We start from the raw sequence: 13,390 nt of genomic DNA on the forward strand, positions 1-13,390 counted from the left end.
GGAAGGGCCTATTTTAGTGCTTTTCTGTGCAGCTAAAAATACTGACAGAGACATTCAGCTTCCCTCTGCATGATACAGGACATCTCTGAAGGGCTCAAAAGGCTTCAAAGTCGTGTTTGAGGAGGGTAACAATCACAATAGACTGTGGCAGTTGTTGTGACTGTGTTTAAAAAACGTTTTTGTCATTTATTATTCTGTTTTTGTTATTAAGGGGTTAATCATCCATTTGCAAGTGGGTGCAATGCTCTGCTGACTTGTTACATACACTGTAAAAATTGTGTTAGTGTAACTGCCTTTTTTCACTGTTTCAAATTTTGTCAAAATTTGTTTCTCTTAAAGGCACAGTAACGTTTTTTTATATTGCTTGTTAACTTGCTTTAAAGTGTTTTCCAAGCTTGCTAGTCTCATTGCTAGTCTGTAAAAACATGTCTGAAACAGAGGATACTTGTTCATTATGTTTAAAAGCCATGGTGGAGCCCCATAGGAGAATGTGTACTAAATGTATTGATTTCACCTTAAACAGTAAAGATCAGTCTTTATCTATAAAAGAATTGTCACCAGAGGGGTCTGTCGAGGGGGAAGTTATGCCGACTAACTCTCCCCACGTGTCGGACCCTTCGCCTCCCGCTCAAGGGACGCACGCTAATATGGCGCCAAGTACATCAGGGACGCCCATAGCGATTACTTTGCAGGACATGGCTGCAATCATGAATAATACCCTGTCAGAGGTATTATCCAGATTGCCTGAATTGAGAGGCAAGCGCAATAGCTCTGGGGTTAGACAAGATACAGAGCGCGTAGATACTGTAAGAGCCATGTCTGATACTGCGTCACAATATGCAGAACCTGAGGACGGAGAGCTTCAGTCTGTGGGTGACGTCTCTGAATCGGGGAGACCTGATTCAGAGATTTCTAATTTTAAATTTAAGCCTGAGAACCTCCGTGTATTGCTTGGGGAGGTATTAGCTGCTCTGAATGACTGTGACACAATTGCAGTGCCAGAGAAATTGTGTAGGCTGGATAAATACTATGCAGTGCCGGTGAGTACTGATGTTTTTCCAATACCTAAAAGGCTTACAGAAATTATTAGTAAGGAGTGGGATAGGCCCGGTGTGCCCTTTTCCCCACCTCCTATATTTAGAAAAATGTTTCCAATAGATGCCACTACACGGGACTTATGGCAGACTGTCCCTAAGGTGGAGGGAGCAGTTTCTACTTTAGCAAAGCGTATCACTATCCCGGTTGAGGACAGTTGTGCTTTTTCAGATCCAATGGATAAAAAAATTGGAGGGTTACCTTAAGAAAATGTTTATTCAACAAGGTTTTATTTTACAGCCCCTTGCATGCATTGCGCCTGTCACTGCTGCGGCGGCATTCTGGTTTGAGGCCCTGGAAGAGGCCATCCATACAGCTCCATTGACTGAAATTGTTGACAAGCTTAGAACGCTTAAGCTAGCTAACTCATTTGTTTCTGATGCCATTGTTCATTTGACTAAACTAACGGCTAAGAATTCTGGATTCGCCATCCAGGCGCGTAGGGCGCTATGGCTCAAATCCTGGTCAGCTGATGTGACTTCAAAGTCTAAATTACTCAACATTCCTTTCAAGGGGCAGACCTTATTCGGGCCTGGTTTGAAAGAAATTATTGCCGACATTACTGGAGGTAAGGGTCATACCCTTCCTCAGGACAGGGCCAAATCAAAGGCCAAACAGTCTAATTTTCGTGCCTTTCGAAATTTCAAGGCAGGTGCAGCATCAACTTCCTCTGCTTCAAAACAAGAGAGAACTTTTGCTCAATCCAAACAGGCCTGGAAACCTAAGCAGTCCTGGAACAAGGGCAAGCAGGCCAGAAAGCCTGCTGCTGCCTCTAAGACAGCATGAAGGAGCGGCCCCCTATCCGACAACGGATCTAGTAGGGGGCAGACTCTCTCTCTTCGCCCAGGCGTGGGCAAGAGATGTTCAGGATCCCTGGGCGTTGGAGATCATATCTCAGGGATATCTTCTGGACTTCAAAGCTTCTCCTCCACAAGGGAGATTTCACCTTTCAAGATTATCTGCAAACCAGATAAAGAAAGAGGCATTCCTAAGTTGCGTACAAGATCTCCTTGTAATGGGAGTGATCCATCCAGTTCCGCGGATGGAACAAGGACAGGGGTTTTATTCAAATCTGTTTGTGGTTCCCAAAAAAGAGGGAACCTTCAGACCAATTTTGGATTTAAAGATCCTAAACAAATTCCTCAGAGTTCCGTCATTCAAGATGGAAACTATTCAAACCATTTTTCCCATGATCCAAGAGGGTCAGTACATGACCACAGTGGACTTAAAGGATGCCTACCTTCACATTCCGATTCACAAGAATCATCATCAGTTCCTGAGGTTTGCCTTTCTAGACAGGCATTACCAATTTGTAGCTCTTCCATTCGGGTTGGCTACAGCCCCAAGAATTTTTACAAAGGTTCTGGGCTCACTTCTGGCGGTCCTAAGACCGCGAGGCATAGCGGTGGCTCCTTACCTGGACGACATCCTGATACAGGCGTCAAGCTTTCAAATTGCCAAATCTCATACAGAGATAGTTCTGGCATTCCTGAGGTCGCATGGGTGGAAAGTGAACGAAGAAAAGAGTTCTCTATCTCCTTTCACGAGGGTTTCCTTCCTAGGGACTCTAATAGATTCTGTAGAAATGAAAATTTACCTGACGGAGTCCAGGTTATCAAAACTTCTAAATGCTTGCCGTGTTCTTCACTCCATTCCGCGCCCCACGGTGGCTCAGTGCATGGAAGTAATCGGCTTAATGGTAGCGGCGATGGACATAGTGCCATTCGCGCGCCTGCATCTTAGACCGCTGCAATTATGCATGCTCAGTCAGTGGAATGTGGATTACACAGATTTGTCCCCTCTACTAAATCTGGATCAGGAAACCAGAGATTCTCTTCTCTGGTGGTTATCTCGGGCCCATCTGTCCAAGGGTATGACCTTTCGCAGACCAGATTGGACAATTGTAACAACAGATGCCAGCCTTCTAGGTTGGGGTGCAGTCTGGAACTCCCTGAAGGCTCAGGGTTCATAGACTCAGGAGGAGAAACTCCTCCCAATAAATATTCTGGCGTTAAGAGCAATATTCAATGCTCTTCTGGCTTGGCCTCAGCTAGCAACATCAGATTTCAGTCGGACAACATCACGACTGTGGCTTACATCAACCATCAAGGGGGAACCAGGAGTTCCCTAGCGATGTCAGAAGTCTCCAAGATAATTCGCTGGGCAGAGACTCACTCTTGCCACCTGTCAGTGATCCATATCCCAGGTGTAGAGAACTGGTAGGCGGATTTTCTAAGTCGTCAGACTTTTCATCCGGGGGGAATGGGAACTCCATCCGGAGGTGTTTGCTCAATTGGTTCTCCGTTGGGGCAAACCAGAATTGGATCTCATGGCGTCTCGCCAGAACGCCAAGCTTCCTTGTTACGGATCCAGGTCCAGGGACCCAGAAGCGGCACTGATAGATGCTCTAGCAGCGCCTTGGTTCTTCAACCTGGCTTATGTGTTTCCACCGTTTCCTCTGCTCCCTCGTCTGATTGCCAAAATCAAACAGGAAAGAGCATTGGTGATATTGATAGCGCCTGCGTGGCCACGCAGGACCTGGTATGCAGACCTAGTGGACATGTCATTCTTTCCACCATGGACTCTGCCTCTGAGACAAGACCTTCTAATACAAGATCCTTTCAATCATCCAAATCTACTTTTTCTGAGACTGACTGCATGGAGATTGAACGCTTGATCTTATCAAAGCGTGGCTTCTCCCAGTCAGTAATTGATACCTTAATACAGGCACGAAAGCCTGTCACCAGGAAAATTTACCACAAGATATGGCGTAAATATCTTCATTGGTGTGAATCCAAGAATTACTCATGGAGTAGGGTTAGGATTCCTAGGATATTGTCCTTCCTCCAAGAGGGTTTGGACAAAGGATTATCAGCTAGTTCTTTAAAGGGACAGATTTCTGCTCTGTCTATTCTTTTACACAAGCGTCTGGCAGAAGTTCCAGACGTTCAGGCATTTTGTCAGGCTTTAGTTAGAATTAAGCCTGTGTTTAAACCTGTTGCTCCTTCATGGAGCTTAAACTTGGTTCTTAAAGTTCTTCAAGGGGTTCCGTTTGAACCCCTTCATTCTATTGATATCAAACTTCTTTCATGGAAAGTTCTTTTTCTGATGGCTATTTCCTCGGCTCGAAGAGTCTCGGAGTTATCTGCCTTACATTGTGATTCTCCTTATCTGATCTTTCACTCAGATAAAGTTGTTCTGCGTACAAAACCTGGGTTTTTGCCTAAGGTGGTTTCTAACAAGAATATCAATCAAGAGATTGTTGTTCCATCATTATGTCCTAATCCTTCTTCAAAGAAGGAACGTCTTTTGCATAATCTAGACGTAGTCCGTGCCTTGAAGTTTTACTTACAGGCTACTAAAGATTTTTGCCAAACATCTAACCTGTTTGTTGTTTACTCTGGACAGAGGAGAGGTCAGAAGGCCTCGGCAACCTCTCTTTCTTTTTGGCTTCGGAGTATAATCCGTTTAGCCTATGAGACTGCTGGACATACAGGACATACAGGATTACAGCTCATTCTACTAGAGCTGTGGCTTCCACCTGGGCCTTTAAAAATGAGGCCTCTGTTGAACAGATTTGCAAGGCTGCAACTTGGTCTTCCCTTCATACTTTTTCCAAATTTTCCAAATTTTGATACTTTTGCTTCTTCGGAGGCTGTTTTTGGGAGAAAGGGTTCTACAGGCAGTGGTTCCTTCCATTTAAGTTCCTGCCTTGTCCCTCCCATCATCCGTGTACTTTAGCTTTGGTATTGGTATCCCACAAGTAATGGATGATCCGTGGACTGGATACACTTAACAAGAGAAAACATAATTTATGCTTACCTGATAAATTTATTTCTCTTGTAGTGTATCCAGTCCACGGCCCGCCCTGTCCTTTTCAGGCAGGTCTAAATTTTAATTAAACTACAGTCACCACTGCACCCTATGGTTTCTCCTTTCTCGGCTTGTTTCGGTCGAATGACTGGATATGGCAGTGAGGGGAGGAGCTATATAGCAGCTCTGCTGTGGGTGATCCTCTTGCAACTTCCTGTTGGGAAGGAGAATATCCCACAAGTAATGGATGATCCGTGGACTGGATACACTACAAGAGAAATAAATTTATCAGGTAAGCATAAATTATGTTTTTTCTCTACTTATTTCCTGGTTCTACACTGCTAACGTGGAATTTTTATTAACCAACGTTGTTATATTGGCAGCTTTTAAGTCTGTTTAAATAAATCCTTTGGTATGTGTTAATGATGGTCACTTTTTAAATCTGAAAACATCAAAAAGAAAAAAAGCGCTAATCCTAATTGGTTGTTACTAACTTTCACTTTTTTTCTAAATTAAGGGTGGTGCTCCAACTCCATTTGATCGCAATTATAGTACAAAGCTAGGAGTTAAGTCTGTGCTGTGGATTTCTGAAAAACTACGAGAGGCCTATCGTCGAGGTAAGTTACTTTAATGAACAAAATATTTTTTTGTCTGGAAGGGAAATATTATTTTAATACTAAAGGTTAGGAATATGATTGTGCTGTCTAACGTTGGATGTAAAGTACATTTTATTATTTAGAATACTGTCTCTAACAAATTATATAATTTTATTTCTGTTGCATGGTTGAATTTTGAAATCAGATTTTCAAGCATAATTTGAAATTACTGATGAGCTATCACTATTAAAGGGACACTGTACCCAATTTTTTTCTTTTGTCATTCAGATAGAGCATGCAATTTTAAGCAACTTTCTAATTTACTCCTATTATCAATTTTTCTTCATTCTCTTGGTATGTTTATTTGAAAAGCAAGAATGTAAGTTTAGATGCCGGCCCACTTTTGGTAAACAACCTGGGTTGTCCTTGCTGATTGGACAGCACCAATAAACAAGTGCTGTCCATGGTTCTGAAACCAAACTTTTTTCTGGCTCCTTAGCTTAGATGCCTTCTTTTTCAAATAAAGATAGCAAGAGAAGGAAGAATAATTGATAATAGAAGTAAATTAGAAAGTTGCTTAAAAGTGCATGCTCTATCTGAATCATGAAAGAAACAATTTGGGTTCAGTGTCTCTTTAATATTGCCACCTGATGTGCCAGCAAATGGGAAACCCTTTTGTGAATTAGTCCATAGTCTGTCTGAGATGCATATCAAAATTTTTTAGATATAAAAACATAATTTATGCTTACCTGATAAATGCATTTTTCCATCTTAATATGGGAAGAGTCCACAGCTGCATTCCTTACTTTTGGGAAATACTGAACCTGGCCACCAGGAGGAGGCAAAGAAACCCAGCCAAAGGCTTAAATACCGCCCCCACTTCCTCATAACCCCAGTCATTCTTTGTCTTTCATCTCAGGAGGTTGGCAGAGAAGTGTTAGAAGGGGCAGTTCATGACCACGCTAGATCTGAAGGATGCTCCCTTCACGTACCAATCCTTTAGGACCACTTCCAGATCCTAAGGTTGCATTCCTGGACCAGTACTTCCAGTTTGTTGCCTTTCCTTTTGGTCTAGCTATGGCTTCAAGAAATTTTTCAAAGAGTGGACCATTCAGAATCTATCCTCTGTCTTCTTTGTTCCCATGGATGGAAGATAATCTAGAGAGAGTTCACTTGTGTCAAGTACCAGGGTCGAATCACAGGTACTATAATAGTCTCCATAGACATCAGAATATTTCTATCAGACCAGAGACGTTGCAAGCTAGCTTCAACGCGTCTTGCCCCCCAGATCTCCTTAAATCCATCTGTGGCTCGGTGTATGTAGGTACTTGGTCTCATGGTGTCCAGCATGGACATAATATCCCTTGCCAGGTTTCACCTCAGACTGTTGCAACTGCGCATGCTGAAGGAGTGGAATGATGATTGAAGGAGTGGAATGACTATCACTCGGATCTGTCTCAACAGATTTCTCTGGACAACCATTCGAGAGAATCGCTCTCTTGGTGGTTCTATCTGGATCACTTGTCTTGAGGGACGTCCGTCTTAAGACCATTCTTGGTGATTGTGACTATGGTTGCGAGTCTGTCAGGATGGGGAGTCTGTCAGGATGGGGAACCTATGGCCTCAGGAGGTAAAGCTCCCTCCTGACCTAATTTTGGATCTTCGGGCAGTATACAATGCTCTGAAGACTTGGCCTCTGCTGGGTTCACTCCATTTATTAGTTTCCAATCAGACAATATATCCTCAATGGCTTACATCAACCATCAGGGGGGAACGAGAAGCTCCCTAGTTATGAGGGAAGTATCTCGGATTCTGGTGTGGGGGAGACCCACATTGTTCGCTGTCAGCGATCCACATTCCGGTTGTGGTCAACTGGGAAACTGATTTCGTCAGCAGACAATCCTTTCATCCGGGGGAATAGTCTCTCCATTCCGAGTGTTTGCAGAGATTTGCTAGAGGAAGATCTTATAACATTTCAATACCAAGCTACCCAGATAGCGGTCAAGGTACAGGGATCCTCAGGCAGAGCTAACGGATGCATTAGCGGTGCCTTGGAGGTTCAATCTAATTTATCCTTTCTGGCCATTACCACTACTTCCTAGTGTAGTATCTCGAGTCAAGAAGGCATCAGTGATACTGATTGCTCCGTCTTGGCCGCAAAGGATATGGTTCACGGATATAGTGGGGATGTCATATCCTCCGTGGAAGTTAACTTGTCGCAGGGATCTGCTGACCAAGGTTTCTTTGTTCATCATTGTCTAGATTATCTGAGGCTGACTGTGTGGATATTGAACGCTTAGTCCTAACCAAGAGAGGGGTTTCTGAGAGAGTTATTTTTATTCTCATTAAGCTAGTAAGCTGGTTGCTCGTCGTATTTATCATAAGGTGTGGAGGACCTACTTATTCTGTTCTCCAGGATGAACTGGAGAAGGGCCTTTCTGCAAGTCCCCTGATGGGACAGTTTTCGGCCCTGTCTGTGTTACTGCACAAGAGGTTCGTTGAGTTTCCAGATGTGCAGCCATTTTGAGGCTCTGCTGGGATCAGACCTGTGTTTAGATCTAGGCTCCTTCTTGTAGTTTAAATCTTGTCCTTAAAGTGTTGCATCGGGCTCCATTGGAGCCTATGCATGAAGTAGACACAAAATTGTCGTCTGGGAAGGTTCCTTTTCTACTGGCTATTGCTTATGCATTCAGAGTATCTGTGATTTGCAATGTGTCCCTCCTTATCTGGCTTTTCATGCCGATAAGACTGTTTCACAAACCAAGTTAGGTTTCTTCCTAAGGTTGTGTCAATTTGCAACATCAATCAAGAGATTGTGGTTCCTTTTTATGTCCTAATCCTCCTTCGTCGAACGAATGTTTACAACTTATTTTTGGATGTGGTTTGTGCCTTGAAGTTCTCTCTTCGGGCCACAAAGGAATTTAGACAAACCTCTTTTTCTGTTTGTTCTCTCTCCTTTTTGATTGAGGAGTGTCATCCGTTTCGCATAGACGGCGGTACATAAGCCTCCTCTGTGGATTACGACTCATTCTATGAGAGCAGCGGTTTCCTTTTGGGGCCTTCTAGGATGAGGCCTCTATGGATCTGATTTGTAAGGAGGCTACCTGATTCTCCTTACTTTTTCAAAATTTTACAAGTTTTATGTTTCTGCTTCTACGGAAGCAGCCTTCGGGAGAGAGGTTTTGCAGGCTGTGATGCCCTCAGATTGGGTCCGCCTCTCTTTTTCCCTCCCGTTAGCATTCTGTGTACTCTAGAGCTTGGGTATATGTTTCCCAAAAGTAAGGAATGCAGCTGTGGACTCTTCCCATATTAAGATGGAAAACATAAATTATGCTTACCTAATAATTTCATTTCCATCTGTATGGGAAGAGTCCACAGCTCCCGTCCGTGTTCTTCGGTGGGCGGCCCTAAATTTTATTTATTTTTTCTTCTGGCACCTTTTTCACCCTGATATTTCTTCTACTATTCCTTGTTCCCTCGGCAGAATGACTGGGGTTATGAGGAAGTGGGGGCGGTATTTAAACCTTTGGCTGGGTGTCTTTGCCTCCTCCTGGTGGCCAGGTTCAGTATTTCTCAAAAATAAGGAATGCAGCTGTGGACTCTTAACATACAGATGGAAATGAAATTATCAGGTAAGCCTAATTTGTTATTTCATGGTCCACAATCCATTGCTCCTGGGAATTACTCTTCCCTGCCACTAGGAGGAGGCAAAGATTTCCAAACCCAAGAGCTCTATAAAACACCTCCCACCACACTGGTAAACTAGTCTGATGTATAGCCACACAAAGAGGTAGAAAAAGAAATAAACTGAGCAGGGAAAAAATATGTGCGCAAAAATAAACCAACACAAAAAAAAAACAGGGTGGGGTCTTGTGGACTCTCACCACCGTTAAAGGGACAGTCAACACCAGAATTGTTGTTGTTTTAAAAGATAGATAATCCCTTAATTACCAATTCCCCAGTTTTGCATTACCAACACAGTTATAATTATACACGTTTTACCTCTGTAATTACCTTGTATCTAAGACTCGGCAGACTGCCCCCTTATTTAAGTTCTTTTGACAGACTTGCATTTTAGCCAATCAGAGCTGTCTCCATGGTAAATTCACGTGCATGAGCTCAATGTTATCTATTTGAAACACGTGAACTAATGCCCTCTAGTGGTGAAAAACAATCAAAATGCATTTAGATTAGAGGCGGCCTTCAAGGTCTAAGAAATTAGCATACGAACCTCCTAGGTTTAGCTTTCAACTAATAATACCAAGAGAACAAAGTAAAATTGGTGATAAAAGTAAATTGGAAAGTTTTTTTTTTTGGACTCGACTGTCCCTTTAAATTAATTTATTTATCAGGTAAGCATAAATTATTTTTTCTTTCATACAGGTGGTTAGAGTCCATGATCCATTACTCCTGGGAACTAATTCCCAAGCTGTGGAGTCCATGAGTAATGAGAGATAAGGGCAGGATAAAAAGAACATCTTTTCTCCAACATAGGTGTGTCCGGTCCACGGCGTCATCCTTACTTGTGGGATATTCTCTTCCCCAACAGGAAATGGCAAAGAGCCCAGCAAAGCTGGTCACATGATCCCTCCTAGGCTCCGCCTACCCCAGTCATTCTCTTTGCCGTTGTACAGGCAACATCTCCACGGAGATGGCTTAGAGTTTTTTAGTGTTTAACTGTAGTTTTTCATTATTCAATCAAGAGTTTGTTATTTTCAAATAGTGCTGGTACGTACTATTTACTCAGAAACAGAAAAGAGATGAAGAATTCTGTTTGTATGAGGAAAATGATTTTAGCAACCGTAACTAAAATCCATGGCTGTTCCACACAGGACTGTTGAGAGCAATTAACTTCAGTTGGGGGAACAGAGTGCAGTCTCTTACTGCTTGAGGTATGACACATTCTAACAAGACGATGTAATGCTGGAAGCTGTCATTTTCCCTATGGGATCCGGTAAGCCATGTTTATTACGATTGTAAATAAGGGCTTCACAAGGGCTTATTTAAACTGTAGACTTTTTCTGGGCTAAATCGATTGATTATTAACACATATTTAGCCTTGAGGAATCATTTTATCTGGGTATTTTGATATAATAATATCGGCAGGCACTGTTTTAGACACCTTATTCTTTAGGGGCTTTCCCAAAGCATAGGCAGAGTCTCATTTTCGCGCCGGTGTTGCGCACTTGTTTTTGAGAGGCATGGCATGCAGTCGCATGTGAGAGGAGCTCTGATACTTATAAAAGACTTCTGAAGGCGTCATTTGGTATCGTATTCCCCTTTGGGTTTGGTTGGGTCTCAGCAAAGCAGATACCAGGGACTGTAAAGGGGTTTAAAGCTTAAAACGGCTCCGGTTCCGTTATTTTAAGGGTTAAAGCTTCCAAAATTGGTGTGCAATATTTTCAAAGCTTTAAGACGCTGTGGTGAAAATTTGGTGAATTTTGAACAATTCCTTCATGTTTTTTCGCAATTGCAGTAATAAAGTGTGTTCAGTTTAAAATTTAAAGTGACAGTAACGGTTTTATTTTAAAACGTTTTTTGTACTTTCTGATCAAGTTTATGCCTGTTTAACATGTCTGAGCTACCAGATAGACTGTGTTCTGAATGTGGGGAAGCCAGAATTCCTATTCATTTAAATAAATGTGATTTATGTGATAATGACAATGATGCCCAAGATGATTCCTCAAGTGAGGGGAGTAAGCATGGTACTGCATCATTCCCTCCTTCGTCTACACGAGTCTTGCCCACTCAGGAGGCCCCTAGTACATCTAGCGCGCCAATACTCCTTACTATGCAACAATTAACGGCTGTAATGGATAATTCTGTCAAAAACATTTTAGCCAAAATGAACCCTTGTCAGCGTAAGCGTGGCTGCTCTGTTTTAGTTACTGAAGAGCATGACGACGCTGATATTAATATCTCTGAAGGGCCCCTAACCCAATCTGAGGGGGCCAGGGAGGTTTTGTCTGAGGGAGAAATTACTGATTTAGGGAACATTTCTCAGCAGGCTGAATCTGATGTGATTACATTTAAATTTAAATTGGAACATCTCCGCATTTTGCTTAAGGAGGTATTATCCACTCTGGATGATTGTGAAAATTTAGTCATCCCAGAGAAACTATGTAAAATGGACAAGTTCTTAGAGGTGCCGGGGCTCCCAGAAGCTTTTCCTATACCCAAGCGGGTGGCGGACATTGTTAATAAAGAATGGGAAAGGCCCGGTATTCCTTTCGTCCCTCCCCCCATATTTAAAAAATTGTTTCCTATGGTCGACCCTAGAAAGGACTTATGGCAGTCAGTCCCCAAGGTCGAGGGAGCGGTTTCTACTTTAAACAAACGCACCACTATTCCCATAGAGGATAGTTGTGCTTTCAAAGATCCTATGGATAAAAAATTAGAAGGTTTGCTTAAAAAGATGTTTGTTCAGCAGGGTTACCTTCTACAACCCATTTCATGCATTGTCCCTGTCACTACTGCCGCATATTTCTGGTTTGATGAACTGCTTAAGGTGCTCGATAGTGACTCTCCTCCTTATGAGGAGATTATGGACAGAATCAATGCTCTCAAATTGGCTAATTCTTTCACTCTAGACGCCTCTTTGCAATTGGCTAAGTTAGCGGCTAAGAACTCTGGGTTTGCTATTGTGGCGCGCAGAGCGCTTTGGTTGAAATCTTGGTCGGCTGATGCGTCTTCCAAGAACAAGCTACTAAACATTCCTTTCAAGGGGAAAACGTTGTTTGGTCCTGACTTGAAAGAGATTATCTCTGATATCACTGGGGGTAAGGGCCACGCCCTTCCTCAGGATCGGCCTTTCAAGGCAAAAAATAGACCTAATTTTCGTCCCTTTCGTAAAAACGGACCAGCCCAAGGTGCTACGTCCTCTAAGCAAGAGGGTAATACTTCTCAGGCCAAGCCAGCTTGGAGACCAATGCAAGGCTGGAACAAGGGAAAGCAGGCCAAGAAACCTGCCACTGCTACCAAGACAGCATGAAATATTGGCCCCCGATCCGGGACCGGATCTGGTGGGGGGCAGACTCTCTCTCTTCGCTCAGGCTTGGGCAAGAGATGTTCTGGATCCTTGGGCGCTAGAAATAGTCTCCCAGGGTTATCTTCTGGAATTCAAGGGACTTCCCCCAAGGGGGAGGTTCCACAGGTCGCAGTTGTCTTCAGACCACATAAAAAGACAGGCGTTCTTACATTGTGTAGAAGACCTGTTAAAAATGGGAGTGATTCATCCTGTTCCATTAAGAGAACAAGGGATGGGGTTCTACTCCAATCTGTTCATAGTTCCCAAAAAAGAGGGAACGTTCAGACCAATCCTAGATCTCAAGATCTTAAACAAATTTCTCAAGGTCCCATCGTTCAAGATGGAAACCATTCGAACTATCCTTCCTTCCATCCAGGAAGGTCAATTCATGACCACGGTGGATTTAAAGGATGCGTATCTACATATTCCTATCCACAAGGAACATCATCGGTTCCTAAGGTTTGCATTCCTGGACAAACATTACCAGTTCGTGGCGCTTCCTTTCGGATTAGCCACTGCTCCAAGGATTTTCACAAAGGTACTAGGGTCCCTTCTAGCGGTGCTAAGACCAAGGGGCATTGCAGTAGTACCTTACCTGGACGACATTCTGATTCAAGCGTCGTCCCTTCCTCAAGCAAAGGCTCACACGGACATTGTCCTGGCCTTTCTCAGATCTCACGGCTGGAAAGTGAACGTGGAAAAGAGTTCTCTGTCCCCGTCAACAAGGGTTCCCTTCTTGGGAACAATTATAGACTCCTTAGAAATGAGGATCTTTCTAACAGAGGCCAGAAAAACAAAGCTTCTGGACTCTTGTCGGATACTTCATTCCGTTCCTCTTCCTTCCATAGCTCAGTGCATG

General features: G+C 43.2%; 1 protein-coding gene across 1 annotated transcript in view; it reads left to right on the forward strand.

Annotated features, from left to right (window-relative positions):
- PFKL (phosphofructokinase, liver type) overlaps positions 1-13,390 on the forward strand; it is a 189,572-nt gene that overhangs the window by 130,362 nt on the left and 45,820 nt on the right. Inside the window, exon 20 of the mRNA XM_053698552.1 lies at positions 5,426-5,525. Coding sequence (XP_053554527.1) covers positions 5,426-5,525 — 100 coding nt within the window. The remainder of the gene's footprint in view (positions 1-5,425; positions 5,526-13,390) is intronic.

The sequence above is a fragment of the Bombina bombina genome, chromosome 1, assembly GCF_027579735.1.
Source record: "Bombina bombina isolate aBomBom1 chromosome 1, aBomBom1.pri, whole genome shotgun sequence".
Classification (NCBI taxonomy): Eukaryota; Metazoa; Chordata; class Amphibia; order Anura; family Bombinatoridae; genus Bombina; species Bombina bombina.